We start from the raw sequence: 18,741 nt of genomic DNA, 5'->3' as shown, positions 1-18,741 counted from the left end.
TTTTCATTTCTTCATTGAGTCATTAAGCAAGCCCTGGAGGGGCCCTGCCTGGCCTTAGGTATGTGAGCAATGTACGTACATGTTTGTATGCACGAGGCGTCAAGTGTATTAGTATCACAGGAAGGAACTTCTCAGTTGGGCTCTTGGTGGAAGAGAAGGAAACCTGGGAGGTGGACATTTCCAGACTAGGAATCAAGATGAAAGAGGGATGGGAAGCAACAGCTATTCTTGCCCTTGGTGTGGCTTAGTATGGATGGAGCAGAGAGGGTGAGAGGGCAAAAGCTGGAGAGGTAAATTCTTGAGCCCTGTCACAAAGAGCCTTCAAGGCCATAGAAGGTGTTTGTTGTTTGTTCTCCTTAGACTGTCAGTGGGCAGCCTCGGGAGGGGCTTGAATGAGGTCTAGGGGGGTCAGAATAATGTTTTATGAAGAGCCAGAAGACTGGGGAAGGATGGCTGATTGGTGAGAACCAGGGGTCAGAGAAAACAGCAGAAAAGGCAGGACTCTCAGCTAGAGGACAGGCTGGAGGGGTTTGCTGAGGGGACAGGTGTTTCCAGGTAGAACCAGAAATGTGTCGGGGAGCTAGGGTTAGGGCCAGAAGCAATGCCCACTGTTCCAGGTGGGATAGATGTGGAGTTTTGTGGCAGTTGCTAGAGGGACGGGACAGGAAGAGAGCATCTGGGGGAGCTGGGCTGGAAGGGCTCCTGGGGTGGAGGTTGGCCAGGCAAATGCTGGCACTGCATCTGGCTCCGAAGTTACCAGGCCAGTCTGGGTTTAACGCATGTTTTTTTTGTTTTTTTTTTTTTTTTGAGACGGAGTCTCGCTCTGTCGCCCAGGCTGGAGTGCAGTGGCGCAATCTCGGCTCACTGCAAGCTCCGCCTCCCGGGTTCACACCATTCTCCTGCCTCAGCCTGTCCGAGTAGCTGGGACTACAGGCGCCCGTCACCACGCCCGGCTAATTTTGAAAGGCTTCAGAGCTTGGGGAATACTCAAAGAAAGTCATAGCTGTTGGCTAAGCCAAGCTTTTTTCCTTTGACCTAATCTACCTTAAATCGGTGATTTCTGGGCTGGAATGTCTGCCCTCCAGCCAGCGGGCAGCCCCTCCCTGTGCTGGAGAGTGTGTCAGAGCCTGTGCACCTTTGCTGAGGGAGCAGAGGAGTCCATTGGATGGGCTCCCTCCATGTCCCACATATAGTGCTGGGTGTTTCTAGCTGTTAGGACTTTTGATCTTACCAACATCTTTCTGATGCTATTGTGTTACTCTTATGTTACTCTCTTCACAAGTGTAGCAGTGAGGTCAGAGTGGCTGTCACTATTGAGATCACATAACTAATGTGAGGTGGAGCTAGGATTTTAGTTCAGCCAGTCTCACCCAGAGCTCGTGCATGTTTTTTCTACCACCCTGCCTTCTAGAGAAACTCAATCAAGCCCTTTGCTTTACAGATGGTAAAACTGAGACTCTGAGAAGTTAAATGGTTACTCGTCATTTTCTCAAGTTTTAGTGGCTGAGGCAGATCATCTGCTATTCAAGCCCGTGTACCTCTCTGACTATGCCCTGTGAAGGCCAGGGGAGCATGCAACGGCCTAGGATAGCTAAGATAAGGAAATGGTCACAGGCAAAATGGTGGTCTGGGTCTAGGATGGCTGCTGCTCTTGGACAGCCAATGCCTTGGTCGGGGGATGGGGTGGGGATTAGGCCCCTTGCTGAGACTTGTGCGGGGATGTCTTTAGCAGTTAGGCATTTCAGGGATGCACCAGTCCTCTGGGCCAGAGCCTGCTTTCTCCCAGGGATCCTGAGGCCCATCTTGACCTACCCAGCCCTGCCTCTGGGACTTTATGATTTGATTTGTGTGTACCTTGTGTCAGGAAGTGGTCCTAATTAACAGCCTTGGGTCCCTATTTCTCCTTCTGGAGTCTAGCTCTTTTGCAGGTCAAAATGTCTCAGTGAGGGAACAAAGATAGGGAAGGGACACCCCACAGAACTGCCTTTCCCCCATATAGCCCTCTCTGACATCTCAGCCCTTACTTAGCAAAGGCCTATCCCTGGACTCAACCCAGCCCTCTTATTACCAGAGTGACTGAGTGGTCTTGGCTCTGCCTCTGGGGTTCCTCCCTGAGAGAGAGTGTAAGAATGAGCAAACCAGGCTGCCCTCCTTTCGGTGTTGATTCTGGGAGACCCCAGCTTGATCTTGGTCTCTTTGCTACCTTCCTAGTTGATATTCGCGAAATTAAGGAGATCCGCCCGGGGAAGACCTCACGGGACTTTGATCGCTATCAAGAGGACCCAGCTTTCCGGCCGGACCAGTCACATTGCTTTGTCATTCTCTATGGAATGGAATTTCGCCTGAAAACGCTGAGCCTGCAAGGTGGGAGTCAAGGGGGTGGAGGAGGTAGAGGATAGTTAGGGGAATGCCCGCTGGCTCCTGCCCAGTGGGAGATATGTGCCCTTGGGGCAGCTGTTGATACCTTGCTCACAGCCACATCTGAGGATGAAGTGAACATGTGGATCAAGGGCTTAACTTGGCTGATGGAGGATACATTGCAGGCACCCACACCCCTGCAGATAGAGAGGTAAGAACCACTCCTGAAGGGGTTAGGGCTAGGAGCATTAGAGACCAGGGGGACAGGGACAGCAGGCAGACCTTTGTGTGCCCAGACATCTCCCAGGCCTGGCCGTAGATGGAGAAGTGGCCCTCACCTCAGGCTTCTCTCTCCAGGTGGCTCCGGAAGCAGTTTTACTCAGTGGATCGGAATCGTGAGGATCGGTAAGTACTGAGCTGTGGCTCTAGCCCAGCAGGGTGGGGATGGGCATCCAGAACCTTAGCCGGGCCTCTAAGTAGCTGCCTGGAGAGCCAGAGGACCCAGGGGACCTTAAGTGGGGCCAGGAGGGTGGGCAGAAGGTTCTGCCACAGGTAGCTTTCTGCACAAAGTCCTCTGGTGGCCTTGGTGTGAGCTGGTGAGAGGAGCCAGCCACATGCTGTATGCCCTGCTGCTATGGGCAGAGACTGGATGTGTAGAACTGGCTTTGGATGTCCTGGAGGTGAGGGTGGCCAGTAGTGTGTGAAGGGTGCCCTGAAACTCTGGCACTGAGGCCTGGTGTGGCAGCCAGAGGGGCCAAGGAGAGAAGGGGGAGCAAAGATCAGATGGTGTGGGTGCTGCACCATGGTGAGGTCCTTTGTCCTGAAAGAAATGGGAAGCCATGGAAGGGTTCTGAAGAGACGAGTGATGTGACCTGACTTGGGTTACGCAGGATCACTCTGGCTGCTGTGTGGAGAGCTCAGTTAGGAGCTGTTTCCACACTCCAGGTGAAAAATGAGAGGGCTTGGATCATGATAGTAATGGTAGGAAGTGGCTGGATTTTGGCCATGTTGTATTTTGAAGATAGAGCCAGATTGATTTTGGGGTGTCCTTAACAGACTGATTTTGGGGTGTGAGAGGCATTGAGGATAGTAGTATGCTCTTTGGCTTGAGCAACTGGAAAACAGAGTTGCCATTGACTGAGATGAGAAGATCATGGGATGAGCCCATTTGGAGGGAAGCTCAGGGGTTCAGTTTGAGGCAGGTTAAGTTTTCTGATGCCTATTAGCTGTCCAGGGAGAGACGTTGAGTAGGCAGGTGGTTAGAGTAAGTTTAGGTACATACACAGTGGGGGCTACAGATTTTAACTTGGGAGTATGTAGATAACACTGAAAGCCACAGGGCTGGGTGAGATCACCTAGGGGGCAAGCAGACCAAGAAAAGGGCAGGGTCCAGTGGCTGATCCCAGACCACCCCCATATTAGAGATTGGAGGGGTTGGGGACAACTAGTGCGGTAAGAGGAGAACCCCCAGAGTGTTGAGTTCTGGCAGCCCAAGGAAGAAGACAGTGGTGAAATCTGACCGTTGACCCTTGGATTTAACATGGTGAGAAGAGCGGTATCAGCCTAGTGGTGAGGGGCTCAAGGGAATGAGAGGGAGCAAGATGACGCTTGCAAGGAGTTTTGCTGTGGAGGGGAGCAAAGAAGAGGGCAGCAGCTGGAGAGCCAAGCAGGGGCAAGACAGGTGTTTTTGGTGGAAGAAGTAACAAGCTGTTTGTACGCTGATGGGCAAGAGACCACAGAGGGCAAGGTTGGTGATGCAGGCAGTTGCAACCAGAAGGCCTCTGTTTCCTCACTGGAAAACAAGGACCCTGATAGCACCTACCTCCTGGGTAACTGAGGATCAGAGGAGGCGGCACCTGTACAGAGCCAGCCCTCCCTCCGCGGTGCTTGATCCACTCAGTGTGGCGCTCAGCCCCCTCGGGGAATTTTGGTGCCTCCTCCCAGGCTCTTGGGGCCCAGAGGAGGTGGTCCCACCCTCCCCTCCCCTCCTTGACACCACCTTCCGGGAGAGAAAGCTCCCCCTTCCCCCTTCTTGTCCATCCTGTTGCCAGGTCCAGCAGTGTCCCCAGCCTCACATCCTGGGCAGGACACCCCTGGAGAGCAGGGGCGCTTGTTCTCTGAGTTTCTTTCCTGGAGCCAGGCCCTGTCTAGCCCCAGGAGGTGCCAGTTGCCAGTCATTGTATTTGGTGGAGCATGCACCTCCTCCTTCCTCCCTCTCATGGGTTAGTGGGTTCTGAGGACCAAACTCCCAGCATCCCAGTGGGCAGCAGGTAGGGACCTGCTGCCGTGCTGCCCCCAACAGGGAAGTTGTGAGTGAGCCCTGCCTTCTGTCTTGGATAGGCTGACTGCCACGTTGGCACAGACCCGAGCAGTGCCGGTGGGAGGGGAGGCCTGGAGGAGTGGTGTTTCTTCCTCCCATGCCTGACCCACTTTACTGAATCTGTTCACATCTTCCTTGCCAGAATTACAGGCTTTTTTTTTTTTTTTTTTTTTTTTTTGCTCAGATGAGGAACTGAGGTCCAAAGAAAGGAAGGGACTAACCTTGGTCACCCCATGGGTTCTGATCCAGTCTTGCCCTCAGGACTCCAGGTTCCCAGAATAGTGTTGTTTACCTGTCCAGCCCCAGGTGGGCTCGACCTACAGGTCAGAGGTCATGAGAAGCTGGATGAGACCATTGGGGATGTCCCTGTTTTCTCAGTATATCAGCCAAGGACCTGAAGAACATGCTGTCCCAGGTCAACTACCGGGTCCCCAACATGCGCTTCCTCCGAGAGCGGCTGACGGTAAGTGCCACCCAGGGCTGTCTGTAGATGGGGGCAGGGGAAGGCAAGAGCCCTGCAGCTGGGGGCCTGACTGCCTGACTGGCACTCCTGCTCTATACCATGCAGGACCTGGAGCAGCGCAGCGGGGACATCACCTACGGGCAGTTTGCTCAGCTGTACCGCAGCCTCATGTACAGCGCCCAGAAGACGGTGCATGAGCCACCTGCCCTCCCTCAACCCCTGCCCCTGCTCCTCCACCCCACCCCCCAGCTCTGCCTGCCTCAGCCCTGCTGCCCTGCTTAGGGGCTTTTGGGTGCTATTTCTCCAGTTCTTCTCCTCTTGAGGCCTGCCCCCATCTGCTGCTCTAGCCTGCCTTCTTACTAGCCCCTTTCCCACATGGCCTCCCAGGGGCTCTTGCCCTGACCAGGTTCTGTTTCCTGCAGATGGACCTCCCCTTCTTGGAAGCCAGTACTCTGAGGTTTGGTTTGGAGTGGGGAGGTAGGGTTTTCCCTGGGCCCCCTTCATCTCTCCACTGGGCGATTCTTGATCCAGGTGGGAGGCAGTGGGAGTAGGGAACCATGTTGGACCATTCTGGGAAGCTGTGCTGGCTGGGAGTTGGGATCTGCCTTCCATGGGGCACCTTGTTGTCTGTTGACCATACTAGCTAGCTTACCTTCTCTACCTGCAGGGCTGGGGAGCGGCCGGAGCTTTGCCGAGTGTCCCTTCCTGAGTTCCAGCAGTTCCTTCTTGACTACCAGGGGGTATGGCTGGGCTGACATTGGCCCAGGCTGTCAGGTTGTGAGGGGCTGGGCTCATCCCTGACTGGAGGCTTCTCTCATCCCTTGCCCTCCCTACCCCATCAGGAGCTGTGGGCTGTTGATCGCCTCCAGGTGCAAGAGTTCATGCTCAGCTTCCTCCGAGACCCCTTACGAGAGATCGAGGAGCCATACTTCTTCCTGGATGAGGTAAGCCCGATGTTTCACCCATTTTTTGTCAAGAGAATGAGTAGGGGTGACCAGAACCCCACCTGGGCTCCAGGAGCTAGATGCTCCTTAGGGATGCCACCTTGTTCCTACCTACTGTGCACCTTGTCCACCCCCAGTTGGGACAGAGCACTCTCTCTCCTACCCCCAATCTACCATCTCGGGTTGGACAGGGCAGGGACTCACTTTCTCTTCCCTTCCACATGTTCCTGGACAGTTTGTCACCTTCCTGTTCTCCAAAGAGAACAGTGTGTGGAACTCACAGCTGGATGCAGTATGCCCGGACACCATGAACAACCCTCTTTCCCACTACTGGATCTCCTCCTCACACAACACGTGAGTGTGGCTCCTTCAGGCCCACCCAGCTTCTTCCCAGGAGGGCCCATCTGACCATACCTGCCTCTCCTTGCCTATCCAGGTACCTGACCGGGGACCAGTTCTCCAGTGAGTCCTCCTTGGAAGCCTATGCTCGCTGCCTGCGGATGGGCTGTCGCTGCATTGAGTGTGCGTGGGGTCCAGGGCTGGGGGAGGGAAGATGGGAGGCCTTGCCCGCTTGACCATGGTGATGTTGCTCCCCAGTGGACTGCTGGGACGGCCCGGATGGGATGCCAGTTATTTACCATGGGCACACCCTGACCACCAAGATCAAGTTCTCAGATGTCCTGCTCACCATCAAGGAGCATGCCTTTGTGGCCTCAGAGTGAGTCGGAGGCTAGATGACCCAGGGGTTAACTTGGCTCCAGGTCTCTCATTCTAGAGGGACAGAGGGCAGAAAGACTCCTTGAATGCCCTGTCCCCTCTCTCTCAGCCTTTCATCTTTGTCCTTCCTCTTGGCCTCTCCTCGTCACCTGCTCCCTACTTGAGCTGTTGTTTCCCAAGTTACACTTTGTTTCCTACATGTTGGGCCCACTCTCTTCTTCATGGGTCCTTTAGACGGTAGAACGCATGTTCTTCTCATCTTCAGAAAACATGCCCTGGTTTCTTTAGGCCAGTGTCCTGCCAACTCCTTTGCCTTCACAGACCAGAAGATTGTCTGTGTTCCCTATGTCCCATTCCTTCAATTCTGTTTACAGCTTAAACTGTGGTCACTGGTCTCCCTTAGCTCACCAGGACTCTAACAGCTAACTTTGGAGGCTTCTCCTCTCTCCTGGCCTCTTTGGTGTGAAACATTTTTCTTGCACTGCTGAGCAGCCTCCATAATTGGGCCAGCTCGGGACTGCATCAGTTGCCACCCTTTGGTTTCCACTGCTGCCACAGCTGTAGAACCCCCCTCTGCCCCACCAGTGGCTATGGCCTGCCTCTTTTCTGGGATAATTTTTATAGACAAGAAGCCCCCAGGCCCTTGGCTCCCAACACCTCACTGTGAGGGGCTACTTAGACCCAGAGAATTGCAGAATCTATTTGACTGTGCTTGTCCCCCATCCCGCAGGTACCCAGTCATCCTGTCCATTGAGGACCACTGCAGCATTGCCCAGCAGAGGAACATGGCCCAGCACTTCAAGAAGGTGCTGGGGGACACACTCCTCACCAAGCCCGTGGAGATCTCTGCCGATGGGCTCCCCTCACCCAACCAGCTTAAGAGGAAGATCCTCATCAAGGTGGGGTGGCAGGCTTATTGCGGAAGCCCCACGCTTCTCAGTGCCTTGCCCAGGCCATGGCTTCAGCTGTTGGGCCTAAACCTGGGTGAGGAGGTGGGATGAGGACTGGGGTCTGCATTGCCCTGTTCTGGTTGCCCCTACAGCACAAGAAGCTGGCTGAGGGCAGTGCCTACGAGGAGGTGCCTACCTCCATGATGTACTCTGAGAACGACATCAGCAACTCCATCAAGAATGGCATCCTCTACCTGGAGGACCCTGTGAACCACGTGAGGACTGGGCCAGGCTGGGGGTGGTAGGCCAGTGGGTGTGAGAACCCTGGCTCACAAGTCCCTCTTTGGTCTTTTCCAGGAATGGTATCCCCACTACTTTGTTCTGACCAGCAGCAAGATCTACTACTCTGAGGAGACCAGCAGTGACCAGGGCAACGAGGATGAGGAGGAGCCCAAGGAGGTGAGGAACCAGCTCAGGTCTGGGGGCTGGGCCAGGTCAGGCCTGGGCCAAGGTCACAGTATCTTTGCTGTTGCCTTCCCCTGACAGGTCAGCAGCAGCACAGAGCTGCACTCCAATGAGAAGTGGTTCCATGGGAAGCTAGGGGCAGGGCGTGATGGGCGTCACATCGCTGAGCGCCTACTCACTGAGTACTGCATCGAGACCGGAGCCCCTGACGGCTCCTTCCTCGTGCGAGAGAGTGAGACCTTCGTGGGCGACTACACGCTCTCTTTCTGGTAACACTTCCCATGCAGATGCATATGTTCAGTCAGCATGTGTACACAGACATGACATCACCCAGAGATAATCAGTTAACATTTGAGCCTTTGATCCAGGACAATAATTATGCTTTACATGGAACATAATTTCACCTACATACACACACACACACATACACACACACACACACACACACACACACACACACACACACACTCTCTCTCTCTCTCTCTCCCTCTCACCCCCCCCTCCCTCTTCGGTTCATTTGAAGCCCACATCTTCGGTTCACGTGACTGCCCACACCTGAGCTCCTCAGGAGATTGGCCTCCCTCCTTGAGGCTCCCTCCTTGAGTTCCACCCTCATCTGGGGTGGAACTTGGTCTTTGGGGCCCTGGCCTGTTTCCCCCAGCCTCCCTCACCCTGTGTCTTCCACAGGAGGAACGGGAAAGTCCAGCACTGCCGTATCCACTCCCGGCAAGATGCTGGGACCCCCAAGTTCTTCTTGACAGACAACCTCGTCTTTGACTCCCTCTATGACCTCATCACGCACTACCAGCAGGTGCCCCTGCGCTGTAATGAGTTTGAGATGAGACTTTCAGAGCCTGTCCCACAGACCAACGCCCATGAGAGCAAAGAGTGAGGGAGGGGCCTGGGGGCGGACAAGGCAGGGCAGGGCCATGGGTGGTGCTGGCCGGGCTTGACTCTGACTCTGCCTGTTCTCAGGTGGTACCACGCGAGCCTGACCAGAGCACAGGCTGAGCACATGCTAATGCGCGTCCCTCGTGATGGGGCCTTCCTGGTGCGGAAGCGGAATGAGCCCAATTCATATGCCATCTCTTTCCGGTGAGGGGTGTGGCACTGGGTTGTGGGGCCTTGCTTGGGTCTGAGCTGCCCTGACCCTGTGTGACTGTTTTGTCCTTGTGAAGGGCTGAGGGCAAGATCAAGCATTGCCGTGTCCAGCAAGAGGGCCAGACAGTGATGCTAGGGAACTCGGAGTTCGACAGCCTTGTTGACCTCATCAGCTACTATGAGAAACACCCGCTGTACCGCAAGATGAAGCTGCGCTATCCCATCAACGAGGAGGCACTGGAGAAGATTGGCACAGCTGTGAGGGGGCTGTGGTAGATGGGGCACGGCAGGGGAGGCAGGAGAGACCCAGAATCTTACCAGTCTCTGGATGTGTGTAACAGCAAGACCTGGGGTGTTGTAGGAGTTCGTAGGAGGGCCCCTGAGTCCAGCTGGGAGCCACAGTGTGGGTACCAGGAGGGTGTTTGGAGGAGGGGACATCTGAGCAGTGTCTGTAAGGATGGGGACAGGCACATAAGCAGAGGGTTCCTCATGAGTCAAGGTGTGGAGTGAGGAGGTTCTGGGGCTCACACTGGGAGAGGTGCACACAGTGGAAGCTCATCCACCTGGGCTTGGCCTGGACTCTGTCCTAGGGCAGATGAGATGAGGCTACCCAAGAGTGGTTGTGGAGCCTCCGCCTGGTGGATGGTATGGAGGGCAGAGCCACAGGAGGTGAGACCAGTGAGGGAAAAAGTCAGGACCCATGGCAGCACAGCTGGTGATAAGGGCCCTGGACAGAAGGAAGGGGTCTAGGACCAGGAGATCAGTTGAGAGACTGCTGTCCTCAGTAGACAGGGCTGGCTGGGGGAGAGAGGCCTGTTGTCCACTGGCACCTGGGGCTCAGGTGATGGAGAGGAGCAGCAGGAGGAATGTGGGAAGTGGGAAGGCCCTTCCTGACTTTGGGCTCAGCAGTGAACCAATGAGCCACTGAACTAAAGCACTGAATATGGGTAGTCTGTGAAGGGCCCACCTGCACATAGCTCAGAAATACTTGGGAGTTTGGGCATTTAGGACCTGAGTGATTTTAGAATCCTGGGCTGGGCCTCACATATAAGAATGCGAAGAAAGGAAAGGGAAGGGTGAGGCCGGGCCTGAGGCCTCTGAAGCTGTCTCCACTGAGATTGAAGGATCCCTGTGGATCAGGTGCACGTTTGCTGCACTGGGGGAAAGGGAAGCTGCTCCAGAAACCAGTAGCTGCTTTCTACCTCTGGGCTCTGGGGCATTAACATATCCCATTGTGTCCTGTTTCCAGGAGCCTGACTACGGGGCCCTGTATGAGGGACGCAACCCTGGCTTCTATGTAGAGGCAAACCCTATGCCAACTTTCAAGGTACAGCTCAGGCCTCTGGGCATAGGAAGCTGGGGAGGGTCCCCAGCTGCTTGGGGCTTCATTTCTGTGTTCTGGGCCATCTGTGGTCTTTGTGGAGAAGTGGTGGTTGTGGTTTTCCGAGGCCCAAGAGGTTGTGAGAGATGTGTGGTTGGTGAGCGACCGCAGGTCTCCCAGGGCCAACCCACTCCCTAGCCCCTACCCCTTAAGTCAGCAGTGACCCTTTAAAACTGCTCCCCGTGGGTGACCCGTTTCCTTCCTGGGCAGCAGCAGGGTGGGAGCTGGGAGGCACACTGGCCACTCATTCCCCAGCCTCATGGAGCTCTGTTACACAGGTTCTTTTTCATTTTGCCTTTTTCTCTAAAAAGTCCTGGGCCCTATTTCTCACCCCCTCCCTTCCACAGCCAGGGGACCTGGAAGGAGGTTTTTCTTTCCACTTCACAGATGAGTGATGGGGTCCCATCCAGGCCCCATATGCTTCTAGGTCCCGGGGAGGCACTCAGGGCCACTGCAGACCCTGCCTTCTTGGCCTGCCAGCCCTGACTCCTGGGAGTGGATTCAAGGTTCTCCCTGTGGCCCGGGTTGGGGCTTCAGGTTCCACCTGGGTCCTGAGGTATTTCACTGGCAGCGGCCCTGCCTCTCTGATTATATCTATCCTGGAGCCTCCCTGTAGGGCAGTAACAAGAACTATAACTAGGGCCTGTTGATGGCAGTGTCGTCTCCTAGGCAGGGAGGCCCAAGCATACGTGTGTGTGCACATGAAGCCCCAGGTCGGCAATGGCAGGGAGAGCCTTTCTGCTCTGAATGGTGCTTCTCACCTCTGCAGTGTGCGGTCAAAGCCCTCTTTGACTACAAGGCCCAGAGGGAGGACGAGCTGACCTTCACCAAGAGCGCCATCATCCAGAATGTGGAGAAGCAAGAGGGAGGCTGGTAAGCTAGTGGTGTGGTAGGCCCAGAGTCCAAGGGCCCCAGTGGAGCAAGGGCCCCAAAGACATGCATTTGTGATGTGCTTGTCTCCTGTGTGTACCAGCAGTGCCTGCCTCACCCTGGCTTAGGCATGGGAACCCCTACCAAAGGATACCCTCCTCATGGGAGTTTGGGGTGGTTGCTGGAGGTCAGCACCCTGTGGCTCCCACAGGTGGCGAGGGGACTACGGAGGGAAGAAGCAGCTGTGGTTCCCATCAAACTACGTGGAAGAGATGGTCAACCCCGTGGCCCTGGAGCCAGAGAGGGAGGTAAAACCGGAACCACCTGAGGAACAGCATTCCCTAGTCCCAGATTCTCCTTGGCATGCCCCCATTACACAGTCCCAAGCACGCACGTGCATGCAGACATCTGTTACGTGGGCTGGTCACACAGCCCATGTGGCCATGCTTGTAGTCTCCCATATACCTGTGCTACATTTGGCAGTCACAGGTACACCCACAAGATGTATTTGTCCCATGCACACGGATATCCCCTCACACACATATGCAGTAGCCATGCTAACCATTGGTGGGCTTTGCTTCCCACAGCACTTGGACGAGAACAGCCCCCTAGGGGACTTGCTGCGGGGGGTCCTGGATGTGCCGGCTTGTCAGATTGGTGAGCTCCCATCCGTTTCTCTTGCCCACTGTTCCCTAGGGTGAGGTTCTTCTTTGTATCTCTTTCCTGCTCCTAGGGAGGAAGCTGATGGCTGAACCCCAAAGGCTGCCCTCACTCCAAGCTCTCCCCATGCTCTGGACATCCCCTTGACGCCCTGGGCTCCCTTTGTCACCCTCAGCTTTGACCCCTGCATGTTTACCCTATGCCAGGCACTGGGGAACCCGTCAGAATCGGCAGAGCAAAGATGATGCTCCTGGTTGGCTGACATCCCCAGGCCTAATGGGTTGTACCACAGGGGTGTGACAGAGGCTTGGAGATGGGGTGGAGAGGGAGACATGGCCTGAGGAAGAAGCATGAGTCAGAGCTGAGTTGGAACACTGGCTCCACCACAACCAGCAGGGACTTGAGTTGCAGCAGCATCATCTGTCAAATGGGCCAGCAGAGTAGTCCTTCCCCTCATGGGGTGTGGGAAGGAGGAAATGGGATGAGATAGAACTCATTTGAGCCAGTGCCTGCAGTGTGGAGTGGGGTGGAGGGGGTGAGATGCCTATTCCCAGCTGTTATCTGCTCTCGCCCTCCCAGCCATCCGTCCTGAGGGCAAGAACAACCGGCTCTTCGTCTTCTCCATCAGCATGGCGTCGGTGGCCCACTGGTCCCTGGATGTTGCTGCCGACTCACAGGAGGAGCTGCAGGACTGGGTGAAAAAGATCCGTGAAGTGGCCCAGACCGCAGATGCCAGGGTGAGATTCTGCTGGAGCCTGCTGGGGGACAGTGTGCGGGCCTGTCAGGCAGCTGAGGCCTCCAGCTCCCAGCACAAGCCCCCTCAGAGCAGTGGGGCAGCCGATGGCCTATGCTAGATAGGCCACAGCCCCTGCTTTAGCTAGGGATTGAGAAGAAACAGACACATAAGATGCAATGTGGTGTGTTTAGGTTGTGTTGAGTTTGAGATACTGATGGGTCGTTGAAGTGGGTCTGCTTAGTGGGCAGTTGGATACACAAGATCAGAGCTAAGAGAAGAAGTCCTGGGCTGGAAGCAGGAGTGGAGTGGAGTGGGGGCTGAGGCATAGAAGGGATGAGGTGGTGTCGAATAGGAAGAGAACTTGGGATGGATTGAGAAGCTCCATATGAGAAGGTGTGGGCGAGGAAAGAAGCCCAGGAAAGGCAGGTCAGACAGACTGCAGGCCACTGGTGAGGGAGGGGGCCTGCTGTGTAAAGAGCTACAGAGGTAAAGACAGGCACGATAAGAACTTGCAAGTGCCCTTTGGATTCAGCAGCAGCAAATAGCCCTGGTGAGACTTTTGAGCTGCATCAGCAACATGGCTGGCATTGGATGGCAGTAGGCAGCAGGGAGTCTGGAATGGCAAAAGCAGAGCCTTTGTAGGGCCTGTCCTTGAGGGAGAGGACAGGTGACTGGGGTTTGAGCAGGCTCTCATGCAGATGGCTGAAAGGAGCGAGCAGGGTGTGGGAGGAGATGGAGCCCAAGCTTAGCTGGTAGGACCAGCCTTCTGGAGAAGGGTGGCCTCCTCCACTGAGCCTGGGGGAACAGAGAAGTATTCTAAAGGGTTAGGGAATTCCTACTTGGTGGCCCTTTCACCAAGTGCATTTGGTAGATGGGTCTGTAGCTGCTTTGGAGAGGGTACCTGCAAGCCAAACAGAGAAGGGATAGGGTGCTTGCCAGGCTGTCCCCTAGAAGGAAAAGGTGCTGGCATACCAGGTGGTTGAAGGACTGGATCCGGGGGTCTAGGCTGAAAAGGGAAGAGTCTGAATGTAAGAGCCACTGAGGCCGGGCGTGGTGGCTCACGCCTGTAATCCCAGCACTTTGGGAGGCCGAGACGGGTGGATTACTTGAGGTCAGGACTTCGAGACCAGCCTGGCCAATATGGTGAAACCCTGTCTCTACTGAAAATACAAAAATTAGCTGGGCGTGGTGGCGGGCACCTGTAATCCCAGCTACTCGGGAGGCTGAGGCAGGAGAATCACTTGAACCCGTGAGTTGGAGGTTGCAGTGAGCCGAGATCACGCCACTGAACTCCAGCCTGGGCGACAAAGCAAGACTCCGTCTCAAAAAAAAAAAAAAAGCCACTGAAAGAAAGTCCTCCAGGAGTGAGAGGATGGGATGGGGTGCTTGTAAGTGGGCTTCTGTAGAGATTTGGCATGGAGATTTGCCATGAAGAGTGGGTGGTTATATTTGAGTTGGGGGAACTGAGGCAGTGAGGATCATCCTTAGGACACAGATGGAGACCAAGCCAGAGGCCTGTATCCCCAGTGCAGTCACAGGTAACACAGAAGAATCATTTTTACCCCGGGATGAGGCTGGGTAATGAATGGTCAGAAAGTGTCACTTGGGAGTGTGGCCAATTCCAGGATCCCTGGAAGGTCACTGGGAACATGGGTGGTGATGAGTCTGTATCCCCCACCCCCCTAAGAGGGTTGGAGGGGAAATGTGTCTTCTGGGACAGAAAAGAGGAAAGATGATTCCAGGATGAGGCTGAGGACAGAGCTCCCTCATTCACTGTTGGGTGTGGTGTCTGGAAGGTACAGGGGAAGGTGGGAGAGGGGCCCAGAGCACCTGCAGTGTGGGCGTGCCCAAGGTTGGCAGGGGCTTCCTTCTCCTGGGCAGGGCTTGTAGCCTGGGGCTACAGGGCCTTGTGTGTGTCACCAGCTCACTGAAGGGAAGATAATGGAACGGAGGAAGAAGATTGCCCTGGAGCTCTCTGAACTTGTCGTCTACTGCCGGCCTGTTCCCTTCGATGAAGAGAGTAAGGGCCAGGGCCCAGGCGGGGTGTGCATGTGCCTGGAGGGCCTGGTGGGTGCAAAAAGAGTATTTAGTTATGCCCCCAACACTTCCTGGGTGGGCAGGCTCTGTAATTGTTTTCCCTGTTTGGCCCAGAGATTGGCACAGAACGTGCTTGCTACCGGGACATGTCATCCTTCCCGGAAACCAAGGCTGAGAAATACGTCAACAAGGCCAAAGGCAAGAAGTTCCTTCAGTACAATCGACTGCAGCTCTCCCGCATCTACCCCAAGGGCCAGCGACTGGATTCCTCCAACTACGATCCTTTGCCCATGTGGATCTGTGGCAGTCAGCTCGTGGCCCTCAACTTCCAGACCCCTGGTGAGGAGGTCACCTGTGAGGAGGGTGGGGAGGGGGCACTGTGGGGCAGCTGGACTGGAATACACCATAATCTCTCTCTTCCAGACAAGCCTATGCAGATGAACCAGGCCCTCTTCATGACAGGCAGGCACTGTGGCTACGTGCTGCAGCCAAGCAACATGCGGGATGAGGCCTTTGACCCCTTTGACAAGAGCAGCCTCCGCGGGCTGGAGCCATGTGCCATCTCTATTGAGGTGGGTGCTGCTCATCTGGGCTTCAGGGTGGGAAAGGGGCTGCTTGCCATTGGAGTCTGTTTATATTGAGTTCCCCAAAAGGCATTTTCAGGCATCAAGGTGGTCAGGGTGGGTGGGGCCTGAGCAGAGTCTTTGAAGGGGTGAAGATAGCATGCAGTCACTGTATGCATCTAGGATGTGCAGAGCCACGGTGTCACTTGTTCTGATGACTTGTTTTGTTCTGATGAGATCTTTTTTTTCCCCTAAGGGGAGGTCATTTAAAAGATTTCTGTGTTAAAATAGTAATAGATTTAACATGAAGTAGATTGCAAAACTCACATGGAAATTTTGGCTAAAGCTCAGACTTCAAATAAACTACAGGCAGCAGCTGCTCTGGACAGCTTAGGGTCCCTGATGTCGTGAGGGACTCCATGGGCAGTGTCCCGGGGGCCCAGCAGAGGGCGTGCTGCCTCCACTTCACAGATGCTGCCTGAGCCTCCGCAGGGGGGGATTAGAGGGAGCAGGAAGGACAATCCCAGGCCCTTCTTTGTCTGCCTACAGGTGCTGGGGGCCCGACATCTGCCAAAGAATGGCCGAGGTATTGTGTGTCCTTTTGTGGAGATTGAGGTGGCTGGAGCTGAGTATGACAGCACCAAGCAGAAGACAGAGTTTGTGGGTCAGTCTTCCCAGTCATCCTCCTCATCCTGCTGGGGCACTGTAAGTCCCTCCCAACCAGTTATCCCATCCTCTCCCAGGGTGACCTGAAGCCTTTTGTCGTTGCCTTCACAGTGGACAATGGACTCAACCCTGTATGGCCAGCCAAGCCCTTCCACTTCCAAATCAGTAACCCTGAATTTGCCTTTCTGCGCTTCGTGGTGTATGAGGAAGACATGTTTAGTGACCAGAATTTCCTGGCTCAGGCTACTTTCCCGGTAAAAGGCCTGAAGACAGGTGAGGACCATTCCTGGAGGCAGTGCCCCTGCAATCTTGCTGGCAGGGCGGGGCTGGGCCCCTTGCTCTGTCCCTCGTGGGCTGAGGGCCAGGCTTTTCCTCCTCCTAGGATACAGAGCAGTGCCTTTGAAGAACAACTACAGCGAGGACCTGGAGTTGGCCTCCCTGCTGATCAAGATTGATGTTTTCCCTGCCAAGGTATCTGCAGCAGGGGTGGGCTGGCCTGGGGTAGGTGGGAGGAGAGCCAGGCAGCAGCCTCCAGAAGTGCAGAGGAGTCATTGACCCTCTTGTGCACCTGGCTTCGTTGAAGCAGGAGAATGGTGACCTCAGTCCCTTCAGTGGTACGTCCCTGCGGGAGCGGGGCTCAGATGCCTCAGGCCAGCTGTTTCACGGCCGAACCCGGGAAGGCTCCTTTGAATCCCGCTACCAGCAGCCATTTGAGGACTTCCGCATCTCCCAGGAGCATCTCGCAGACCATTTTGACAGTCGAGAACGAAGGTGAGGGAGATGGAGGGGTGCTAGAGCCAGGAAGGCAGTGGCTAGGTCCTCCTTCAGTGTTTCTTTCTCCTGGGTAGAAAAGTTGTAATATTGTCTGGCATTGGGCTGCAGGGCCATGCCTGCCAGTAAGGACACTCTTCCCTTCTGTCCAGGGCCCCAAGAAGGACTCGGGTCAATGGAGACAACCGCCTCTAGTTGTACCCCAGCCTCGTTGGAGAGCAGCAGGTGCTGTGCGCCTTGTAGAATGCCGCGAACTGGGTTCTTTGGAAGCAGCCCCCTGTGGTGGCCTTCCGGGTCTCGCAGCCTGAAGCCTGGATTCCAGCAGTGAATGCTAGACAGAAACCAAGCCATTAATGAGCTGTTATTACTGTTTTGGGCCTCCATGCCCCAGCTCTGGATGAAGGCAAAAACTGTACTGTTTCGCATTAAGCACACACATCTGGCCCTGTCTTCTGGAGATGGATCCTTCTATCTTGGGCCAGAACCATGGCCAAAGCCCCTTGGAGAGAGAGGCTGCCTTAGCCAGTGGCACAGGAGACTCCAAGGAGCTACTGACATTCCTAAGAGTGGAGGAGGAGGAGGAGCCTTGCTGGGCCAGGGAAACAAAGTTTACATTGTCCTGTAGCTTTAAAACCACAGCTGGGCAGGGTGAGAAGCTAGATGCCCCTGCAGTTTGGCCCTGGAGCCAGGGCAGAGGAATGCAGGGCCTGCATGGAGAAGGGCTCTGCCCTGCCTGAGGAGGAGGACACAGCACAAGGGCACATTGCCCATGGCTGGGAACATGACCCAGCCTGAAAGATACAGGGGATCATGTTAAAAATAGCAGTATTATTTTTCTTCTCAATGGTATTGTAACTAAGTTATTTACTCCTCCTGCTCCTCACCCTTGTAGGGAAACCTTGGAGTAGAGCCTTGGAGAGGAGAGTGGCAGGTGGGCTGCCTGCTGTGTTAAGAGGGCTTAGTTTGTGATGTTAAGGCACTGTCAGGAATCGGGGGGTGGGCCGGGGTGGGAAGAGAAGAAATAGCAGAGCCTATTTTGGTGAGGTTTTTTAAGTCAAAGACGACTCAATATGCTTTCCCTGAGGAATGAAAAAGGGATTGAGGAGTTGCCTGCCTCCTGGGTGGGTGGGGTACAGGCAGTTGGGTGCTGAATGAAGCTGCCATCCTTATTGCAGCTTCTAACTGGTAAAAAGATCCAGGGATGGAGATGGGAAGGTTACAAAGGCAGCCCTCGCCTCTGAGGACAGAGGCCGGGATCCAGGCCCGTGGGCGCAAAGGTGCCTCATAGCATAGCCAGCATTCAGCACACACAAACCTACTGCCCACATTTGGGCTCAGGGTTGGCCATTTGCTAGTTCTGCTGCCCCCTTAAGATCTGACTGCCAAATAAATCATCCTCATGTCCTTTTTCCTTTGACTTGTATGCTGTTTCGGGGGCTCAGGAAAGCCTGTTGCATGGGGACATACTCACTAGAAACAGTCGCCAGATGATTATTCTGCAATAGAAGCAGGCGGGAGGCTTCTGGAAATTTCTCAGGTGAGGCAGCTCTTCCCCCCTCTGGGCTAACAGGAGTTGTGGGTCCACTCTCTCCTGCCCATCCTCTGAGGGTGTGTCTGAGCAGAGTACATCCTGCCTGGGTTCTTTGTGGCCAGCCAGTTTTGGTGGTGAGCTGCAAACAACCAGAGCCCCTTTCCAGTTCCACAGAAACCTCTCCTTTCAAAAATGTTGCATTCAGTTAACAAACACTGCCAGGTGCCATTCTGGTTGCCTCTAGGACTTGGCAGCTGAGATCTCTGTG

At 54.9% G+C, this 18,741-nt stretch overlaps 1 protein-coding gene across 2 annotated transcripts in view; it reads left to right on the top strand.

Annotated features, from left to right (window-relative positions):
* PLCG1 (phospholipase C gamma 1) overlaps window positions 1-18,351 on the top strand; it is a 38,989-nt gene extending 20,638 nt beyond the window's left edge. Inside the window, exons 3-33 of one of the 2 annotated variants that reach the window (XM_032142387.2) lie at window positions 2,212-2,364; window positions 2,476-2,569; window positions 2,716-2,763; window positions 5,057-5,141; window positions 5,247-5,330; window positions 5,564-5,598; window positions 5,809-5,881; window positions 5,984-6,085; window positions 6,321-6,439; window positions 6,522-6,607; window positions 6,683-6,803; window positions 7,533-7,701; window positions 7,845-7,967; window positions 8,050-8,151; window positions 8,239-8,426; window positions 8,845-9,045; window positions 9,133-9,252; window positions 9,336-9,516; window positions 10,508-10,585; window positions 11,409-11,512; window positions 11,721-11,817; window positions 12,097-12,166; window positions 12,749-12,906; window positions 14,829-14,925; window positions 15,057-15,281; window positions 15,366-15,514; window positions 16,055-16,169; window positions 16,283-16,444; window positions 16,554-16,642; window positions 16,758-16,942; window positions 17,095-18,351. In XM_032142387.2, the coding sequence (XP_031998278.1) occupies window positions 2,212-2,364; window positions 2,476-2,569; window positions 2,716-2,763; window positions 5,057-5,141; window positions 5,247-5,330; window positions 5,564-5,598; window positions 5,809-5,881; window positions 5,984-6,085; window positions 6,321-6,439; window positions 6,522-6,607; window positions 6,683-6,803; window positions 7,533-7,701; window positions 7,845-7,967; window positions 8,050-8,151; window positions 8,239-8,426; window positions 8,845-9,045; window positions 9,133-9,252; window positions 9,336-9,516; window positions 10,508-10,585; window positions 11,409-11,512; window positions 11,721-11,817; window positions 12,097-12,166; window positions 12,749-12,906; window positions 14,829-14,925; window positions 15,057-15,281; window positions 15,366-15,514; window positions 16,055-16,169; window positions 16,283-16,444; window positions 16,554-16,642; window positions 16,758-16,942; window positions 17,095-17,137 (3,656 nt within the window). In that variant the 3' untranslated portion in view covers window positions 17,138-18,351. Of the gene's footprint in view, window positions 1-2,211; window positions 2,365-2,475; window positions 2,570-2,715; window positions 2,764-5,056; window positions 5,142-5,246; window positions 5,331-5,563; window positions 5,599-5,808; window positions 5,882-5,983; window positions 6,086-6,320; window positions 6,440-6,521; window positions 6,608-6,682; window positions 6,804-7,532; window positions 7,702-7,844; window positions 7,968-8,049; window positions 8,152-8,238; window positions 8,427-8,844; window positions 9,046-9,132; window positions 9,253-9,335; window positions 9,517-10,507; window positions 10,586-11,408; window positions 11,513-11,720; window positions 11,818-12,096; window positions 12,167-12,748; window positions 12,907-14,828; window positions 14,926-15,056; window positions 15,282-15,365; window positions 15,515-16,054; window positions 16,170-16,282; window positions 16,445-16,553; window positions 16,643-16,754; window positions 16,943-17,094 lie in introns of both variants that reach the window. The other variant, XM_032142386.2, reaches the window with a different exon arrangement.
* Window positions 18,352-18,741: the final 390 nt, after the last annotated feature.

Source organism: Hylobates moloch, unplaced genomic scaffold, assembly GCF_009828535.3.
Source record: "Hylobates moloch isolate HMO894 unplaced genomic scaffold, HMol_V3 SCAFFOLD_21, whole genome shotgun sequence".
NCBI lineage: Eukaryota > Metazoa > Chordata > Mammalia > Primates > Hylobatidae > Hylobates > Hylobates moloch.
This window is presented reverse-complemented; position numbering and strand designations above follow the sequence as displayed.